The sequence below is a fragment of the Leucopleurus acutus genome, assembly GCF_964270905.1.
Source record: "Leucopleurus acutus genome assembly, chromosome: 15".
In the NCBI taxonomy this organism is placed as follows: Eukaryota; Metazoa; Chordata; class Mammalia; order Artiodactyla; family Delphinidae; genus Leucopleurus; species Leucopleurus acutus.
This window is the reverse complement of record NC_139157.1, coordinates 32,842,169-32,864,700: the sequence shown is the minus strand read 5'-3', so window position 1 is coordinate 32,864,700 and position 22,532 is coordinate 32,842,169. Positions and strand designations below refer to the sequence as shown.

At 34.9% G+C, this 22,532-nt stretch overlaps 1 protein-coding gene across 1 annotated transcript in view; it reads left to right on the top strand.

The window, feature by feature from the left end:
• Positions 1–22,532, top strand: part of LAMA2 (laminin subunit alpha 2) — a 603,102-nt gene that overhangs the window by 528,216 nt on the left and 52,354 nt on the right. The window contains exons 43-48 of the mRNA XM_082855622.1: positions 541–723; positions 5,358–5,512; positions 12,069–12,212; positions 13,219–13,352; positions 15,226–15,385; positions 18,370–18,494. Of these exons, the coding sequence (XP_082711748.1) occupies positions 541–723; positions 5,358–5,512; positions 12,069–12,212; positions 13,219–13,352; positions 15,226–15,385; positions 18,370–18,494 (901 nt within the window). The remainder of the gene's footprint in view (positions 1–540; positions 724–5,357; positions 5,513–12,068; positions 12,213–13,218; positions 13,353–15,225; positions 15,386–18,369; positions 18,495–22,532) is intronic.

The window sequence follows — 22,532 nt, the reverse complement described above, 5'->3', positions numbered from 1 at the left end:
ATACTTTTTTAACATTAAAAATCCTAAGTAACTTTCCCGATTTTCATGTCACCTCTTCAGTAGTAAAGATGTACATAGAAAATTTCCAATGCTGAAAACAAATATAAATACACAAACACAAGGTCTAATATATCTGAAAAAGTCTCTTTATACTAAAATTGAAACACATTCATTCCCTCCCCATCCCGCCTCAGAAATGCAGATTAAACCTACTTTTGATGAAGCTGTTTGATTCATGTGGATAAACTTCTCTCTTTAATATGTTCAGCAGCAAATCACAATATACCCTTACACAATGAACATTTAGAACAATCATGTTGCTATTTTAAGAGCTAATCAGGTATTCATAGCAAAGGTCCCTGAGAAAATTCAGTTTAGCTAAAAATGTACTTCATTTGCTATGACTGAATGAGACAAAGTTCAGCCTTTCCCTCTGTGCCTGTGTCCCTGAGGTCAGCCAGCCACAGCCTCGCTTTGACAAGCATGGATTAAGCCAATAACTCCAGACCCTTTGTTTCTCATACCATCTTCTGCTGACAGACACAGCCGCTAAACTGCAAGCTGTTAAGGACAAAGCAAGACAAGCCAACGACACAGCTAAAGATGTACTGGCACAGATTAAAGATCTCCACCAGAATCTTGATGGCCTGAAGAAAAATTACAATCAACTGGCAGACAGCGTAGCCAAAACAAATGCCGTGGTAAAAGATCCTTCAAAGAACAGTAAGATGTGCTTTTTCACTTTGATTATGTCATTTATTTCTTCACACTATAAAAGTATCCTAGACTCATAACTGTTAGAGCAGGAAGGGACCCTCGTAGTGGTGTAGTCTGCCCTCCTCCCTTCATAGACTGGGCTCAGGAATTGAGTGCGTGCAGCTCCAGACACAGAATCCAAGACTCCCAGCTCTGCACTAGAGCTTATCTTATTCAAATTTCGTCCAATTGAGAGGAAATTAGGAATTCTCAGATCTACATGATATTTGGTATAGCGATGCCAAATATTTTAAAATCCTTTAGTGTAATTGAAAGTAGTTATACTTGGGAAATTATATCCTCGGAGTTGGTGAAATTCCATAGAACCTAGAGGTCAAGGAGCAGTCTTATTAGCAGTCCTGTTAGAACAGGATATTAAATGGGATCAACTTGAAATGCATTCAAACTGGAAACTATTATTATTTTATTACTTAGATTCTGGTTAGTTAACATTATCAGGAAATTAAAATTTTTATCTAGTTTATCAAGAAGAATATTTCTTTACATCTTTTGTATATTGCATTAAACTATATTGAGTTAACAAGGATTTACAAGAAAATGTGGGAGAACTAAATATAATTTATTAATTATACTCAATAAACGTTATGATTTCTAATATTTTTTATTCTTTCAAGTGATAAAATGTTATCTTAGTATGTGATTTCACCGAAGGAGATGCTTGATTCTTTGTACTTGTCAGTCTCAAGAGATTAGCCCGCTTTATGTAGCACCAATATATTTATTGGGAATTAAAACATTTGTAGAGTGTAATAACAAAACCACAGTTATTGGCGTTATACACTGTATAATCCAGATGCTGTTCGACGGGGGAGTGGAGCCTGATTTTTCAGCACCTTTGCCTCAGATCAAAGGCTAATGATGCTATGAAATAATAGATACAACTAGCATGACTCCTTCCTGAGCAAGGAAGAGTACAAACACAGCTGCCATGCACTTCAGAGCTAGGGAGAAGGATTTCACTCCTCACTTCTTCAGGGAAGAAAAAGAAGAGATACATAGTTTTAAATTTATTTCTTATGTAAGCCCAGAGTTAGCTTACCCCTGTAGTTCAAAGATACCATCTGAATAACTGGTTCAGAGTCATGCCAAATCACAATATTTCCCCCCAAGAAATGAATGAAAGTAAGTTTTAAAGTAAATGTCACTCTCTCTTTTATTCTGTAAGTTAAGGTATCATTTCATTCATTTTCAGATTGATTCTCAGCTGAGAGTGGCCTTTTTATAATATTTATCTCACTTTTTTGATTCTATCATCTATCAAAAGAAATAGTTAATATCTATAAACACTAATTAAACTGGGTCTGTTTCTATCTTATTAGAACGTTATAATAAAGCTCCCTTTAATATGAACAGTGGCTGCTAAATGCCATGTTTTTGTGGACTTTTACTTGATAACGCTAGTTTGACTTAAAATGGGGTGAATTTGTAATTAGCACCTGTTGTGAAAAGTTCTATTTTTTTGATAATCACTACTTTATAATACCTATTAAAAATATTTTCTCATGAATTTTCTATTTTTCTGTTTTACTTCCATATGAAATTACCTGAAGAAATCAGTATGTATATGTTTACTTGCATACCTTTTAGTAATTTTTATGCTTGGTTGCCTATTGCAAAAAGCTTCAGCTTTGCATGTTTTAGTATTGCTTTACACATCAGATAGCTATTCTTTCCAGTGTCACAGTATTAATGCTGGATTAATAAAGGAATCTTTCCTTACAAAAAGTTAGTATGTGAATATATTTGACATAAATATTTTAATTGTGTGTTTGAAAAGTTAGTGAAATATCTGTTATCCATATAAAAGTAGAAAATTGAATTCTCCCACAGATTCAGCTAAATTATGATGCTTCTGATAACATATATGCAGCTACTGAAGTCCAAATGACTTCCTTCTAGCAGGATTAAAATAGATTAAAATCTACATTGCTGTTGTTGCTGTCCCCCCCTGAAGCTCACTCCTCCCCTTACAAGTAATTATTCTCAACTTCAAGAGCATTATATTTGGAGACGCATAAAACAGAATTAATAAAATCAGATCTTAACAAGTGAGCAATCACTGGGATATAAAAATATTCTGTCTTAAACAATTTCATCGTTTAAATTCCAAGTCTAAAATAAAACTGAAAAATAGAAAATAGTAATAATAAAATCCAGCATATCAAAACCTCAGAAATACGATGAAGGCGGTCCTCAGTGGAAAATGAATGCAATGACATTACTAAAAAGCATTGAAATAAAACAATTTAGGCAATCAACTCTATAAGTCAGACAAAATAAAATTAACTAAAAGAAAGAAGATAAAAAAGAGCTAATGAATTAGAAGACAGAAAATAATAGATGTGATAAATTCAAGTGGTATATCTTTAGGAATATAAAGATAAAAAATGTTAGATGCCTGACAGGCTTAATAAAGAAAAATAAAGCACAAATAGGCAAAGTTCTGAAGGAGATATAACAAGATAAGGGAAGAAATTTAGCAGGTAAGAGAAGACTTAGCAAAACTCTAGGCTAATAAATTGTAAAGCCTAAAAGAGATAGATAATTCTCTAGTAAAATATTGTTATTAAAATCTGTCTTCAGCAATGACTTTAAAATCCACACACATAATTATGGAAGAAAGTGAGAAGTTTTCAAAAACTACTGCACAAGAGAGCATCAGACTCAATATCACAGGTTATTTATTTTTAAAACCTCAAGAAGATAATTTCCATATGACTTCGACTGCTACAGAAGATAGAGGGGGGAAAAAAAGTAGGGGATGGGGGGACCTCCAGGTTCCATTTTGAAACATTTTATAAAAGCTTCTGGGAGCTTTAGAAGAAAAGGATCCATTACTTGTCTAAGTAGTCCCTGCATAGCCCTTTTTTCATTCTCATGAATCTAAATCTAAATCACTTTTTCTCACTTCTAGAATAACTTCTAGAATATCAGAGTAATATTGGGAAATATTAAAGGAAGGGAGAAAATGGATAAATGGTTTATTTAAAGTGTAAAAACGGAGGGGTAACTGTCTTTATGTTGAATACCTATACAGTTATGTAACAAGAGCTTTGACCTCAATAACCTGCATTTCAGAAGAGTCAGTTCTTGATCTAGCAGCTCTATTAGTTGAAGTTAATAATAGACCATGGGCCTTCCCTGGTGGTGCAGTAGTTAAGAATCTGCCTGCCAATGCAGGGGACACAGGTTCGAGCCCTGGTCCTGGAGGATCCCACATGCTGCGGAGCAACTAGACCCCTGCACCACAACTACCGAAGCCCACACATGTAGAGCCCGTGCTCTGCAGCAAGAGAATCCACCACAATGAGAAGGTCGCACACTGCAACGAAGAGTAGCTCCTGCTTGCTACAACTAGAGAAAGTCTGCGCCCAGCAATGAAGACCCAATGCAGCCAAAAATAAATAAATAAAATAAATAAATTTATAAAAATAAAATAAAATAATAGACCAAGTTCTTTTTAAACATCACTAACTATATAACTCATATTTATGAGCATGAGTTCAAAATACTTACTTCAAAACCGAGTTTTAAAATAACTTACTTCCTTTCTAGCACATCTGATTCATTCCTAAGGATTAATTCCCAGATCGTTCATAGTTCATCAGGGCCAAAAGCCTTGGACCTTAAGCAGTTTCTCTTTTTCATCAGGGTCGCAATGACAGAAAACAGAACAATACACACTTGATCAGATAATTAATGACATGGTTTGGATAAGACTGCCAGCATCCTAGGGACAGAATAATTGATTTTCCATGTGTCATTTGCCCTCCTATGAAAAGCACAAGCTGGAAGTCTAAGGATCAGTGATAACCTTCAATTATTTTAGGGTTAAACCCCTTTTAAAATTGTCAATATTCAACCTTCTTTAAATTTTAACTACAAAAGTGACAGTTTAATGTGGTTCAACCTAATGTAAAGAGCAGGAGAATCAACTGTTCTTCCAAATGAAAATGAACTGCAGCATGAAAGATTTAATTAAAATATAATATAGGCCTTCAGTCGAAGGATTGTTCAACATTGAGATGTTTTTCAGAAGACATTTTTATAGCTTTTCTCGTTAAGATGTACAAAGAAAGACAGTGAGAAAAAGAAGGAAAACCAATTTTGTGTGAGAACCCTGATTTAAATACAGTTCTGGCTTGGACAGACTAGGTGACATTTTACAGATGCTTCTCCAATTCCTTGATTCTATGACTAAAGTTCTATGCTATAAAGATTAGCTTTGGGGCTGAAGCTAGAAATTAAGCATTGAATTAGTTCATCATAGTCTCAATCTTCAATGCAAATTTTCACCTTAATCACAAAACCAAAGTGTTGGCCTTCTTTTTCTAACATCTCCTCCTCTGGTCTGCTTGAGTCCCAACTAAAATATTTCCATTTGCCATCACAAACTGCTTCAACTGTCATGGCCTTGCTTTTGTCGTGTGGATGAGATGAAATCTTTTCCATTATTTACTTAAGCATACTGCTATTTTCATTTCTGTGTATGTGTGTCTGTGTGTGCATGCATGTGCATGCGTGTCTGTGTGTGTGTATGCGTGTGAGTGCATGGTATGCGCTAATCTTGTTCTATGCAGTTGCAGATGCAGATGCCACTGTAAAAAATCTAGAACAAGAAGCTGATCGACTGATAGATAAACTCAAACCCATCAAGGAACTTGAGGATAACCTGAAGAAAAACATCTCTGAGATAAAAGAACTGATAAACCAAGCCCGGAAGCAGGCCAATTCTGTAAGCTCTTTCTGCTTTCAGTTATCAGTAAATGATTGTAATTTTTGGTGTTATTCCCAGAAGGAATACCTTCCTTCAGTGTATCCTGTTGAATGATCTCTGGTTCTTTTCCTTTAATTTGAAGCTATTTGCAGGTGAGGTGGGGAATGGAAGATTAGATACTTTTCCCATAAATTTCAAAAGACATTTCTTGAGAAGAGTAATCACTACTTACTATTTGAGAAATGAAAGTTCTGATATATTTTATTATTGTTCGAATAGAGTTAATACAAACTGTAAGAATGAAAGCCTGGTTTTTGTGTACTAAAAAGGCATGGATGAGAGAGCCTTGCTCTTAATGAAAGCAAAACAGGCCAACCAGTGAGGCTGTGGAAGGAATGAACGGACAAGGTTATAAGGAATAATAGCATAGAGGAACTATTATTTTCTATATATTCTTTTGTCTGAGTACAAGCAACCAAAAATTATTTTGCTTACAATTTCTACAATTTTTTGGAGCAAGAATAGGAAATACTTCACTTGTCTCAAAATTTTTCTCTTTATTAACCCAGTTAGAAGACTATAAGGATAGAGGCAAAACTTTCTAGAAGGTAGCATCTTAATGAACCAGGACAGAACTGTAAATGCCAATATGAAACTTTAACCTTGTGAAGTCATCTTATGATCTTTATAGAAATAGAATGAAAAAAAAAAAACAGTTTTCATGTTATCAGGCTTAAACTGAAATCTTTTTAGATACCCAAGCCTTCCATCTCAAAAATTCCATTTTTTGATACAAATGAACTTATTTACAAAACAGAAACAGACTCACAAGCATAGAAAACAAACTTAATGGTTACCAAAGGGGAAAGGGGAGATAAATTAGGAGCTTGGGATTAACAGATATACATGATTTTATGTATTATAGACAAACAACAGGATCCTACTATATAGCACAGGGAACTATATTCAATATCTTGTAATAACCTATTATGGAAAAGGATCTGAAAAAGAATATATATATATGTGTATATATATGTATATATATATACACGTATATAACTGAATCACTTTGCTGTACATCAGAAGCTAATAAACATTGTAAATCAACTGTACTTCAATTTTAAAAATTCCATTTTTAAAATTTATTTATTTTTATTGACATATAGTTGATTGGCAGTATTATATTAGTTTCAGGTGTACAACATTGTGATTCAATATTTTTATAGACTCTACTCCATTTAAAGTTATTACAAATAATGGCTGTATTTCCCTGGGCTGTATAATATATGCTTGTAGCTTATTTATTTTATGCATAGTAGTTTATATCTCTTAATCCCATACCCCTATCTTGCCCCTTCCCCTTTCTTCTCCCCACTGGTAACCATTAGTTTGTTTTTTATATCTGTGAGTCTGTTTCTGTTATATACATTCATTTGTTTTAGTTTTTAGATTCCACATATAAGTGATAACATGGAGTATTTGTCTTTTTCTGTCTGATTTCAGTAAGTATAATATTCTCTAGGTCCATCCACATTGTTGCAAATGGCAGAATTTCATTTGTTTTTATGGCTGAGTAATAATCCATTGAATATATATACCACATCTTCTTTACACGTAGGTTGCTTCCAAATCTTGGCTATTGTAAATAATGCTGCTCTGAACACTGGGGTGCATGTATCTTTTCAAATTAAAGTTTTCATTTTCTTCGGATATATACCCAGGAGTGGAATTGCTGGATCATATGGTAGTTCTAAAAAGTTCTATTTTTAAACAACTGTGAAGCCAAAATGACCAGAAATAACCTTTCTTAATCCATAAACTTATTTTTTTAGTAAGTGGCCAAGAATATGATGCCCAAGTGACAGTATATTCTTCTCCCTCCTTATACATACCTGATATCTTTAAACCAGGTCAAGACAATAAGTTCAGGGTGAACCTTGAAAAGGAATTCATGACTAATTGAAGAGAAACCTAGAAAATGACAGAAAGATTAGTGAAGATGAAGTACATAAACTCAGAGTAAAAGAAGCAGATAGGATTGAGAAGACATACATTAAACTACAATATGAGAACCTTGCAGGCAGTAAGGATGACAGGTGAGCATTGTATATGTGAAGCACAAGGTGAAAAGAAATCAGATGTTACTCCAAGGTTTGGATTTTTATTTAAGATTTAACCAATGCAGAAAAAGCATCTCCTATGCACAAGGTTACATGCTGTGAGGCATGTTCTTCCACTCGAATAGTTTACAACGCCATAGAAGAAATAAGATATGTACACAAATAACTCTAAGATAAGGCAGAATATTGTGCTACATTCCATGAGCGCTGGGAAGTGCTATTAAGTTTCTGAAAGGAAAGATCACCTCTAGTCAGGGTGGGAAGATTTCCTGAAGGGAAGGATGAGCCAGGCTCTGAAATGGGATAGTGCTGGACATGGGATGAGAAGGTGAAGAAGGAGAACATTCTGAGGAGAGGGAATGACTTCAGCCAAGGCAGTGAGAAAAGGAGGTTTCAGGGTCATTTCATGACAGAACAGTCTGATTCGCCAAGACTATTGTTAGAGTGAACATTAAACTAGAAAATTCAACGGAGGCCAGGTTTTCTCAGGTAAGTTGAATGGTAAGTTAAACAGTTTCTTTTAGCCACAGTTGTACCTGAGATAAACCTCATTGGTGAGGAGAAGCTGAAAATTCTTGAACATGAAATGCAATATAATCAGAACGGTGATTTTTGAATATGAATCCAGAAGTAGTTTGTGGGATAGATGAGAGAAACTAGAAAGAAGGAAGCAAATTTAATAAGAGACCCAACTGTAGCAGTGGCAGTGGTAAGAGAAAGAAAGAGATTGATGTATCCCTCCTGTATTTTGACATGTTAAGTTTGAAGAAGCAGTAATAGTAACTGTTCTCTTGTGAATTCCACACTTAGCCACATTTTCTGACTTAGTTACCAAGCAGGGAAATCTGTACATTTTCATTATTTCTTCATTGTAAAGAAATCTAAATATATGCCTATATATTCATCAGTTATAAATGCTTCCTCTTCCCACCCCCACCCCCCTGGAAAGAAAGATAAAATTCTGGCCTGTAAATATATAAAACCTGTCTCAAAATACAAAATGAAAGAAAGGTATAAAAGTCATGCTTGAAAAAACAACCATTGTCTGTGCCTTTCAAGGTAATTTGTAACTACCTTTAGAAATGGAAGTTACAACAAAGTTCTTTGTTTTTTGTAAGATGTTATAAATTTGTAAGCAGCCAACGTTTTTTTCAAATGGGTTTTGTACTAATTGAAGATTACATTTGCCCGATTTTAGAAATATATTTGTAATCTGGCATGAGTGTCTGGATGTGGCCCTAACACATATTCAATATGACCAAGAAATTAAAGACATTTATTTTAAAGTAGATTTCCCCTTGTTGTTGACTCTGAAATTCAGTGGCTGATACTCTTTTTAAATGAATGACCTAGTTAACTGGATGAAAAAATGCAGTGAAAATTCAATAGATAGAATAATGAGATCCTCAATAATGTTTGAGTTCATGATAACGAATTGGTAAATAATGTTGTATGAGAAATGCCTCAGAGAGACCTACTTCTTAGTGATTTTTGTTTAGAAGTCTTACTAAGGGTTCACATTAGAAATAACAATAATTAGTGGCGGGGGTGGTGGTGTGGTGAATTGGGAGATTGGGATTGACATATATACACTAATATGTATATAATGGATAACTAATAAGAGCCTGCTTATTAAAATTCAAAAATTCACACACAAAAAAGAAATAACAATAATTGATAGCAACAAATATCTTAAGAGGATGTTTGTATTTCAGAAATCTCTCCCCTCTTATGAGAGGATTGTATGTCAGAGGTTTCTTCTAGAGAAATTTATAAATATTGTCCTTTGATTTACTTGTCTTAAGGTATATAAAACAATATAATTGGAAAACAAAACACAAGGTATTTAAACAGAGAGATTAGTAGCTATTGACTGGTTACAGATAGTTTGGGCTGCCTGAATATCTCAGATACTGAGGATATATTCAAAACTGTAAGCCAGAGAACAGAAAATCCAGAGTGTTTTTATAAAAATGTGTAAGAGTTGAGCAATAGGTTACTTTACAAGATTAATTCCTGGCATATTGGGTATAACAATGCCATGTTGTTCAGAGATCCATATATTTTTGATATGTAAAGTATGCCATAAGGCAGAGTAATTTTAACTCCTAGAGATGTTAAACACCCTTAGTTCTAAAATGGCTACTCAGACTTTCAGTCCTCCAGTGGAGTCTCATCAGTTGAATTAGGCTTCAGTACTGGTGCTCTGTCTACAACGCTTTGAGAACCCCACTTTCAACACTCCAGTCATGGATCCCCTACCATTTTTACCAGGTATACCCAAGCAAGGGCAGAAACATCCTGATCAGTCATGCATTCCACCCATATTCAGTCACTTCTTCTCTAAACAGTAACCGAGGAGTATTACTACATTGTGTTCTTTATAACACATATGAGTTATTTTAATAACAAAAGGAATAACCAAAATAACATATGATGGCTATGTTTAATCACAAATAACAAAAATGAGTTATACCTTTCCCGGTTCTGTTTCTCTGCAAGTCATTTTTTTTTCCTGTTAAAAATAAATAAATAAATTTTATTAAGTCAGTTTGATCTTTTTTAAAATCTCTAACAAATTGTACAGTGTGACATTTTAACCGTTATCAGTTCTATTTTGAGATTATTCCTTCTAATAAAATTAATTAAGAAAAGGGGAAAAAATTCCTTGATAAAAATCTGTTGTCAAGCCTTCTGGACTTGATCTGTGTTCTTTTGCAAGTCATTTTGATTCATCTACTCTTAGCATTTTATGTAGAAGGGAAATCCTGTCTTATCTTTGTGGAACAAAGAGCTACCTTCTTAACTGAAAAGCACACAAGCAGGAAGACTAACTCTCCAGGACAGAGAGCAAACACTCTGGTGACCAGTACTGTGCTCCTCAGTTGGCAGTCTGGGTCCCACCCTTAGAGGGAAGGAAAGGACAGGGAGAGCAGTCTAAGCAGCAGTCGTCCTAGATTATTCCAGCCCCAGCCCCACACAGAACTCCATTAGGGTGAGCCCCTGTTTCTTTCCAGCACACTGTTTTCTTTGCTTGGAAATGCAATTTGGATAGCAGATTAGGCGAGGAAACAGTACAAGTATATGACTTACACAGGATCCGCAGGAGATTCAACAGATCTGCTATATCCCCGGGAGTTCTCAAACATAGATGAATTTACATATTTGTCAGAACCAAAAATCTCTCCTTAGCTTTCTCTTTTGAATCCAACCAATTTTGAATCCAGCACGTCCTCTGTGTAGTCTGTACCACCCTTGGAGAGGGGTGCTGGCGCTGCCTAACACCTACTCTCTCATTAGACTCTTCAAGACACCTCCTTGTCTCACCATAAGGTGGAGACGGGTTTGGTGTCCTAGGCTATCTTGTTTGGAGTTTGCACAGCCCTTTTATGGAGGTAACAATAATAGCCGTTGGCTTTCTCCAAAGTGTGCAAGGTGCTATAAGTGATGAGAAAATGGAAATTCACCCCTACTGAGGGCCAAGAGGCTTCTTGAAGCCTTGAAGCCAGGAATTTGAATCAGTGACAGAAGTTTTGTATGTGTCTCTGCCTCCTACTTTGAACACTATCACTAACAAAGTAACAGAATCTCTCTGAGTCCAAACAACAACATTGCTGTCCTGGAAGTACCTTTTTGATAGTACACATGAACCAAAGAAAATTAAATGGAATAATCAACTAGTGTTATTTGTGATTGAAGAAAGGCTCCCTAAGTGTAAGTACAAATTGGTACAAACAGTGTCAGCTCTAGTCACATAGGAATTTCTATCTTAGCAATTTATAGTAATTTTTAAAGTACTAGTCAAAAGAAAAAGCTGTTAAATACATTAGTAATGATAGCCACTGGAAATTGTTTCTGTTCCTTTTCCTGGTGACTTAATAAAAAGGTATAATTTATTCTGAAATGTATGTTCTGAGTAGAATGATTATTCTTCTTATTGTTAGAACATCTGGAACAAAATCTAGTTGGCCTCTTTCAACTGTAAGAACATGGCAGGGTAGGTAACCTCCTCTCAAAACCTAAAAGAAAAATGGTTTCCTACTTTAAGTGATACCAAAATCACTGAAATTTGAATTGTAAAATTTCATTAAGCAACCTGAATGAAGATCTACACCATTAGCTTCATATAAAATCACCTCTTGAGAATGTTCCCCTATTCATAAAGGAGTAAGTTATGAAGGCAAGAATTTGTTAGTTGCATGCTTCAAAAAGTAGTGGCGTGCTAACAAGCCATGACACTGTGAACAGCTCATTGTCAAAATACTGGTGGAAAGGTGCTCTTCTGTGCCCTCATTAATGAGTATAATGGGGTCTGCGTATAGGCATTTAATGATACCATTTGCTGATGGAAAAATAACTTGAAAGAAGAGATGATGATGGCTTTGTGATTGGGAGCTACTTCAAACTTTCTGAGAGATTTAGTCTTGGTTCTTTGTACCTCGTTTTTCTTAAAGATCAAAGTATCTGTGTCTTCGGGAGGTGACTGCATTCGAACATACAAGCCAGAAATCAAGAAAGGAAGCTACAATAATATCATTGTCAACGTAAAGACGGCTGTCGCGGACAACCTCCTTTTTTATCTTGGAAGTGCCAAATTTGTAAGTCTAACATTCAGCCTTTCTTTGGCCTACTGTGTATGTGTATAGTCAGAGGTTAATCCTGGTAGTGTGGGACATGTATAGAGTCTAATATAATGGTCCCAAAATTGAATAAGGTAGCCTTTCAGATTCGAAAACCTCAGAATCTTACCTCACCAAGTTCTGAAGTGTCAAATGAAGTTAGAAGGCAAATGAAATGAAAACTTTTTACAGTGTTTAGGCATATCTGCTTTCATTTGTGAGTATACCAGCATTTATTTTTGAATTATATTTTCAGATCCAGCTATTTAAGAAGAAAGATTAATAGGAATGAGGCTTTTTAAACATTTTTCTCTAACTAAGAAATTACAATGAACTTGCATGTGAAATGAAACTGAAAATTGTGTACTATTTCTTACCAATGAAAACTCTTCTGATTCATGTTGAATTAATGACTCAAACTGAAATAACAGAAATGTATCTAAAAGAGCTCACCCCAAACTTCTAATTCCTTTCATTTGACCCATTTGACTTTATACACATGGAGACCTTCCAAAATGAGTAAGACTTTTCAACAGACCACTTATCACATAAATCAATACTTGGAAATCAGGTGAGACATTTTGGATCACCTTGGGTGAAAAAGCATACCTGGTCCCTCAAAAACATCAGTGCCCATGGTGAAAACAATGAATTCTGAACCCCAATATTTGTGTTTATCTCTACCACAAGTATCAGTGCAAGAAAAGACATTTGTCCCAATGTTAGACCTAATTAGAATTGGTTGAATTAACACATTTGCCTCAGCACTATGAACATGTGTATGGACATTGTATTGTAAAGATACAATAATAAAGTATTATTTAATCGTAGAAATAATAGATCATATTATTTGGGAATCTTTATTGTGAGGCTTCTAATTATTTCATATATCTGAAAATGGTACCTGTTGAAAAGACTCGGCTGGCTTCCTCTTTCAGGGTGCCTTACATCTGATATCTATTGTTTTTGTGTTTCTCTGCACTAGATTGACTTTCTGGCTATAGAGATGCGTAAAGGCAAAGTAAGCTTCCTCTGGGATGTTGGATCCGGGGTTGGACGTGTCGAGTATCCAGATTTGACTATTGATGACTCATATTGGTACCGTATTGAGGCATCAAGGTAACTAACTCAATAGAGATTAAGATCATTGACAGAATTTTGAAGTAGTTTCCTAGTTTATAAGAAAATTTTTATTTCTGTTTCAAGAAGGTAGCTATGTAGGTACGCACACACATGTATACGAATGTTATATATTATATACATATATAAGTGTGTGTGAATGGTACCTTTGTAGAACGTGTTAGGAACTGACAGATCTTCAAGGTATTGAACAGAATGACCGGTCCTTCTTGGCCTCCTCATCTGGTTGTCCTGTAGAAACTTTGAGGTTAAGTTGTTTTCTGTTGCCCTTCTTCAGTACAATCCAGAGCCTAAGAGGTGCCGTTGGTATCTGTCTTTGGTGCAAAGCGCCTCTTCTAGTCTACACAGCAGTCTTGGCTACAGGTGGGTGCAGTATCTAAATGCTGGCATGAATATAAAATATGTCAGGTCCACACTACTTGTGGGAAGGAATAGGAAATTGATTAATTCTATCCTTGATGCTTTAATTTAATTAACTTCTAACAGTGTACAGATTACTTGTAGAATCCATTCTGGTCCTCAATACTTCCTCTTCATTTTCTCCTCTTCTTTTTCTAATTCCCAACTACCTACTAAACACAAAGCAGCTAACAGTCAAGAGGTTTTGTTAAAGGCCAAGGGAAGTTGATCAGAGATGGGTAAAGAAGACTTGGAGATCTGGTGATTGTTGAATCTAGGTGATAGATACATAGAGTTTCATTCTATGTGTGTACATGTTTAATTTTTTCACAATTAAAAGTTTAAAAAAAACTTAATGAAAAGAAATATCTTCAATTCCTTTTTAAGATCTTAAATAAAAGTGTGTGTGTGTTTGTGTGTGTGTGTGTGTGTGTGTGTGTGTGTGAGGGAGAGAGAGGAGAGAGCAACAGATAAAATGCTTACATGTGTGATGGTGGGGGAGGGATTAAGTACTTTATTGGGCTTAAGAATACTTATATTTGCAAAGTACAGTTCTTCTATTAGAAAAGATGTATTCTCTTAAAGAAGAACCTTATAAATTCATTCTATTGTTTCTACCTATTTCAGTTAATACTGCACCCTCAAAGATAAAAAGATTACCAAAATGAGACAGTAGGGAGAGAAATATGACAAAGTTTTGTTATGACTGCTTGTCTCCGGAAAAAGATCAGATTTTCATGTTTAATAACTCATGGGAACCAATCATTTAAAAAAAGAAAATGAAATACAATAATAATAGCTTCCAGAAGTCTATTAATTGAATCTAAATGTGAAGTTCTTCTGTACAATTTGTATACACAACTCTGTAGCCTGGATTTTATAGTGTACACATTAAGATGGTGTGCCAAACAATAAATGATGCATGATTCCAGGAAGACTACTTCAGCAAATTTGGATCCAAGATAATCAGGGATTTTAGGAGAAATTATGCAGTTTATAATGCAGAAGCGTGGCTTATTTGGGGTTCACTTGCTGAATTAAATTAGACTGAATGAAGTAATATAAACTTGTTTAAATAGTCCATGTAGGTAAATAGCATATTGTTTTGTAAAGCAAGAGGAAAAAGACTTTCCATTTAACCAACAGCAATTCCATCAGCTAATTGTTGCTGTGTCATTTCCTATCTATCACTGGACACATTCAGAATCAGGGTAGATTGCTCAGTGGTCCTGGTTGAATCTGTTGGTAAACGTGTAGCAGAGAGCAGATTCTGGGTTTTGATTTGCAGCTTAATGAATCTGGAATGTTTGAAGCTAAACACCCAGCTATCTCTTAAATATTCCAAAACAAATCTCTACATTTTATATCTTTTAAATCTGAAGTGACCAGAAATGTGATACCTACTTCATTTTCTGTATTTTCTTTCATTTCATTTCAACACGTACCGTGGAAGAACTGGGAGAAATGGAACAATTTCCGTGAGAGCTCTGGATGGACCCAAAGCCAGCATTGTGCCCAGTACATACCATTCAGCGTCACCTCCAGGGTACACTATTCTAGATGTGGACGCAAACGCAATGCTGTTTGTTGGTGGCTTGACTGGGAAATTGAAGGTAATGTGTTGTTCTTCCCCATTCTGTTTATTTAATCTCTGCAGACAATTCCTGGCATGATGACTTTGGGCAAAGACATGATAAAGCACTGCAAAAACTTGACCACTTTTTACTTAATTTGTTTTTATGAAAACATGAATATATTTTGAGTAAGAATTTTCTTCCTTGAATATGCAATCTGGAAGCACAGTCTTTTTAAACCTATGTGTATTTACTTAAACAGTTGTTGTTTTGCCCTCATCTGTGGCATCAATGTTTTGATATTTTAGTTGCCTCAAGAGCAAAGTGTTTTCTAAAGATACCTCATTTTCTGAATCAATTTATGATTTATTGATATAAAGTGCTATAAAGTTCAAACTCACATCTAATTAAAAAGATTTATGAATACCTTGGGAAATATCACAGGAGCCATAAGCCTTCAGATCATGATCCGATTTTTAAAGTTTTCAAGTTGCTCTTCTCATTCTTATCGAGTAATGCACTTAATATTCATAATTGCTTTGTGACAGGTCCTTATGCATTTCAGATTGCAAAGTGCCTGCATTTTAAAGAAGCTCGTGTTGATTAAATGGAGTTAGGTGTTGGAAAACGACTTGTGGGTGAGATGTAAGAGCACAACCAAGTACAATGTGTAATCCTGGGTCTGGCAGAATCATCCTGGGATGAGATTAGTCAGAAAATGTGAAAAGCCAGGGTGACCCCAAATTTATGAGAACTCAACCTTCATATAGAGTGAGGTGGTTTTATTTGCTTTGTGTATGAGATGTGACTCTAAAGTATTGGAATGGAGGCCACAGCTACACACTAAAATCATCCTCATTTCTTAGAGCTGCATATAAATATATATGGTACATCGTAATATATAGTCATACTGCCAACTTTCTTTCCTCCTCAGAAAGATAAATATAGGGATAGCACCGAGCAATACAAAAAAAAACATGAATTTTGAAATTAAATCCAGGTTGAATTCCCTGCTCTATCACTTACGAAAATATGACCTTAGGCAAGTCACTTAACCTCTTGGGCTTCAGTTTCCTTAACTAGAAAGGGAGATAAAAGTATCTACCTTGCTTGCATATTGTAGGATACAATAATAAACTTCTATAACATTTATATAACCCTTACTGTTTGCTAAGTAATGTTCTAAGTAATTTACATGAATTAACAGTTTTCATAACAACCCAAAAATGTAGATAATATCCTCCTCATTTTATAGTTAAGGACTCTAAGTAAGAGAGAAGTTAAATGATTCACCGAAGATCACATAGCCATCAGTGGTGGAACTGGGACTTGAACACTCGTTACCAGGCACAAGAATCTCTACTCTTAATCACCACCCTTTACTACCTCAATGAATAGCGAGATTACATGCCTAAGATATGGTAGTCACACCTTAAATTGCACCTTAAATAATTCTTCTTATTATTCAGATGTCACTAGACATAAAGAAACTTATTTATGCCAGTCTGAGGGGGGAAAAAAACACAAGCAAATGAAATCTACAGAAAATCTTCATCATTTTGGCCAAGAGTTTCAAGGCTTCTGCCGTACCAGAATATGAACCAAAAAACTGAAAACAAGTAATTAAATCAACGTGCTAGTGAAAATTCAAGGGAGCAGGAAAATATCCCAAGTATAGTTTTTATGATGCAAGAAGGAGAAGCAAAAAGCAAGTACAATTCGCAAGTAGGATAATCAACCTCTGGAAAATTAAGAGAAGCTTCCACAGATGACAGAGAATTCCAAGGACTGTTCCTGACTTGTATTTGTCAGTGTCTGACAACATTCCTTCTCCATGGCAGTGCCCCACTTGATCATAACGGTAGGAAGATGTATGTGTTGATGAGTTTAACCTAAAATTATAACTATAAATGTTTAACTACTCAGTGACTATCTTCTATTTTTTCTAAAATCCAAACATATCAATTCACTTTTTCCTTCCAGGTTATTCAGATAAATGTGGATTCGCCTTGGCAAAGTGCTTCTAAAGTTGTAGAATTGTCATATATTGACGCTAAAAGGAGTAGTTGTTCAAATTACAGCAAGGTTCTCTAGAGTGGATCGGATCATTCCCCTCCTTCTTGACTGCTAAATACCCAGAACTGACATGTACACACTGCTATATTTAAAATAGGTAACCAACAAGGACCTACTATATAACACAGGGAATGCTGCTCAATATTTTGTAATAACCTAAATGGGAAAAAATTTGAAAAGGGATAAATGTATATGTATAACTGAATCACTTTGCCGTACACCTGAAACTAACACAACATTGTTAATCAACTATGCTCCAATATAAAATAAAAATTTATAAAAGACCTTTTCCTGTGAGAATGACACCAGAGTTGTCATTCAACAAATATTTATTGTGCCCCTATTCGATGTCAGGCTCTGTGCTGTGTATGCCTGCAAACAACAACAACAGGGACCCTTCTCTTATAAATTTACTCTGTCCCTTCATTCTCCTGCCCTAGAAACCTACTTGGGTGTAAAAGGAAATGAAAAATTGGGGACAGCAGTATCATAGGGTAATCAATATGCAAGCTTTTTTCCCCTTTATGTAGTCAGTATGTACCCTTTCTCGTAAATCTCCTTAGTGGATAGGAACACTTACTTTTATTAAACACCTTCTCTGTGCCAGGCACTGAATGTGGTACCATAAATAAATTCTCTTAGTTAATTCTCCTGATAATCTCATGTTACAGACCAATAAAAATAATAGAATCTCAGAATAAGCAGTTTACCTAAGGTCGGAAGCTTGGAGTGTTTATTTACTAATGGTGATAAACTGGTAAAGCACAGAATAACCAGGATCCATGAGGATATTATATGGTTAAAAGATGGATACGTACACAACCAAGACTTTCACAAAGAGTAGATAATAACTACTCCAGATTCTGCTGCTCATATAATAACTCTCAAGGGTACTCTTAATTTTTTTGTGAAATTCTAAACTCTAACAAATATGTTTCTCTCTTCAGAAGGCTGATGCTGTACGTGTGATTACATTCACTGGCTGTATGGGAGAAGCATACTTTGACAGCAAACCTATAGGGTTGTGGAATTTCCGAGAAATAGAAGGTGACTGCAAAGGATGTACCGTCAGGTTAGTGGAGAGGAGGACTCTTCCAAGGTCTATCAGGCCTGTGTATCACAAAAGCTTTAATTTTATTGTGCAGTGTTCTATTATCATGTAGATGATATACAACAAGTTTGAAGCGATTGTGTTCAGAGGTGGATTTACCAGGAAGCTAAGAAACTTTAAGTCCCCTCCCTCACTTGTGCAGGCACTTTCCAAGGATTTGGGAAGTATCCTAGTACTTTGACATGGTCATGTGTTTTTGTAAAATTTGCACAGGTAAGACATTTTAGCCTCGATCAGTTAAGACTGCTATCTCCTTCCACTCCAGCTTACCTTCATGTTCAGGAGGTGTTGCGTGTCTGTGGCTATTCTGTAGTCATCATTTATTTTTACTTAAGGAAAGGTCTCCCTAAACTGATTAAGCTTCAGGCCTCTCAGAGCCTGGATTCACTCTGCTTGTGTTTACAACAAAATATAGAACGATACTGCAGGTTTTATCTCCCACAGGATTTTTCAAATGACACACAGCATCATGTATGTGCTTTTCAAGTGGAAACCCATGGGACTTGAAGATTCTGCTTAAGAAGCAGAGGTCAAGATAAACCGGGAGAAAGTTTCATAATAAACATCACTAATTATAAGATAGAGGTTAGAATGTTGGAATTCAAAAATATTTAAAAAGCATATAAAGCATATATAAATATTCTTATATAAACCTGAATAGAGGATGTAAAACAATTAAGAAGAAATAGAGGATTTCTCTGCATAAAAAACTTAAAGCCCACTGATCATCTGAGCCTACAACAATTTTAATTATACTTAGTTAAAGCTATAAAATTTAAATTAAATACCTGGAAGCTTAATATATATACATAGTAACTCTAACATCATTAGGTGCTAAGGAGTTTATATTTTTTATTTCCAGTATAAAGGGAACATGTACATTGTTAGGACCTAAATTCTCCATTAATGTAGCAGAGTATACTTCACATTTTCTTCTCAACATCTCTAGAGTTTTATAGAAGAAAGTAGCCCAAAAATATTCCCCCTCCAAAAGTTTTAACTTTCATCTTTCTACTTTTTTTTTGTCATCATGGACTTTTCAGTATGGCATTGAGGACAGTTTGAAAGCCTGATCCATTCATAGTTTAAAGTGGTTTTGTTAATAATCTTCAATAAAATCTAATATAGAATGTTGTCTGTAAAATTCTTTCAATACAAGGACAATGAGCTCTACATTAATATTCTGCTACTCACAAATCAACGCCAACTTTTCCGTAAACATTTCTTTGGTAAATTTCTAAGTAGGATTTTCCAAAGCTTATTATCAAACAAACGTCTAAAGTATTTAAATGTCCTTTCAGCAGTGCATATTATGTGTTAAGACTGTAGCATCACTAATTATCAATTCTGCAAAGATCTTGGGCCTTCATTATATAAAGTATTATATGAATTAATATAATTATAATAGGCTAAAGTTCTACATTTACTGAAATAATTCCTTATTTTAAAAATTCCTAATATACGTTTTTGAATTATACTAATATTTTGATCAAGAATGTTACTGTTTTTGTGAGTGCTCTGATTACAAAGTCACATAAATTTTGAGTGGCTTGCCCTAGCCCTATTTTTCCATAAGCCTTGGTAATTTTAGGAAAAATGTTTTAGAACTCCTGGTGTTTGTTTTCTTTTCAGGAGAACATATAACACATTTAACATAAAATTAATGGTTGCACTTTTAGAGCAGAAATGGTAAAACGGGGGAGATGAAATAGACAAGGCTACAAGACATAGACTAGGAACATTTTGTAGAAAATCTTGGAATGTGAGTTTTAGAAATTTGCACTTATTCCGTAGTCAGTAGAAAGGATATAATTTTTGTAATGTTTTAGAAAGGAATATCTGTCAGGGCTATAAAAAAAGTGTATCTTATTTTTCTTAAAAAATAGGGAAAAAACTGCTACCAGTAAAATGTATTTAGCTGAACACTGAAACAATGATGAAATATTAATACACTAAACTTCAATATTCATCTAGTTCTGTGGTTAACAAGCTTTACATGGAAGAGCATGGCTGTTCCAAATAGCATAATTAATCTTTCCTAACTTGACCAGAAATCCAGGTTCAAAAGAGAAACAAAAAGCAAGTTAAGAAGCTTAGCATTTATTAATTAGAAAAGAATTGTCACTCTTCCTGGTAAATGTATTGAAAATGAATAGGAAAACTCTAGCATAATGTTAGATGTTGAAATATTGAGTCTATACCTGGAAAGATTCATTTTTCCCCCACCTCCAAGTCAACAATTTGAAGCCAGATTTACCGGTTTTAGCTAATGAATTAAATGAAGTAGGCTGATTTTCATCTGTATGTTTTGCTATTCTTGTACAAAACTCTTGCTCGAAGATTTGCCTGCTGCTTGAGTAGAAGCTCTAATAGGGTTGGAGTAGATCTAACCCTTTCGTCTCAGAGTGGAGACACTGAAACCTGAGGTGTTAAAGTGACTTCTGAAATTCCACGTCAGATTCCAGGGTACCTGCCATCTACTCTGCTATTTTTTCGATTGTGTGTTGAGGAAATTAATAGATTAAGGGCGTGAGAACACCAGGATACAAATATTCCAGGGTTTCCGTACAAGGAAAATAAAATGTGATATATATTTTTTTATTCCAGTGCCTCTCCTGACATTATATATGAAGTTTTGTATTTTTTTCTCTTCAATTTGTGAGTAACAATGCACTGGGCCAAAGCACTCGGGAAAGTGTCAGTGGTGACTCTCACACCCTATTGTCACTGGTAGCATGGCAGTATATAATGCAAAATCCTAGGATTTGAGAACCTCATGGAACTTCTCCTTAGTAGATGCTACATTACATTTTCTTATCTCAAATGTGGTGCTGTAGATTTTAATGGATTTGTTATAATGATGAAGGAAGGCCAAAATTATTCAGCTGATTTAGTCACATAAATTATATTGTTAATAGGCTGATTTAGTCTCTCAACCTTTCAGTGAACATGTTTCATGAATATTGAAAAAGCATCTTTTAAGGGTATATGGCATCATCTGATCTTATACCTATTTAGATGTATCTTAAATTTACAAAAACCTGACTGTGAAATGCGTAGTTAAGACTCTTCCCTTCCTTTTGTCTTCAGAGTTTTATTTCTCCTTTTCCAGAAACAGAGAGAAAGCCAACTTGTCTAAAATGAGTAACAGTTCCTCCTCCTCAAGGCCATTAATGTTTATACCCTATTATTTTTCTCATTAGCCAAGGTTGCATGCAAATACTATTCTAACCTCTTGTTATTTTATGAGATTACTATAATATTTCTCATATCTCCTCTCTTCTCAAGTTAATACAGCACTCCAATTTCACAGATTCAAATATAAGCTAATACGCAGATAGTTAAAGTTTAAAAATACCTCCACAATCAAAACTTACTCTGTTAGCATCAATTAGATAAGATAGATAGATGATAACTTTTCATTTGAAAAAAATCTTTTTAAATGTTATATTTATAAGACTTATCTTAGATATTCATTAATTATTCAACCAATATTGATTGAACATATATTCTCTGTGAGGCAATTTGCTTTACTAATATCCCTTTCATTCCACAAATATCTACCAGATTCTGCTATTAGCCAAGTACCACACTAGATGCTGAGTTTGTGCCTGGCATGGAGCCTGGCCCATAATCTCTACTTGGTTTCATAGAGCTTACATCCTGGTGAAGAAGGCAGATCAACAAACACACATAGTTAGAGGAACCCTTCATTATCTGAATCTAATCTGTCCCAGAAAATCCTACTGCATAGCAAGAGTTCAGAGAATAGAAGCCTATATCCTGGTACGGCTTTTTTTTTCTTACAACTTTAAGTTAGTACCTTTCAACCACCTTCACTCTTCAGCCAACCCCTACTCCCTATTACGTTACGTATTTGGGAAATGTAATAATGCATTCTCAGCCCATTCCAAAATCCCACTAGTTCACACCACTAAAATACACTTAAACACTAATATAACTAGCCACCAAGCACTTCAGCAAAAGTAGTTAAAACAT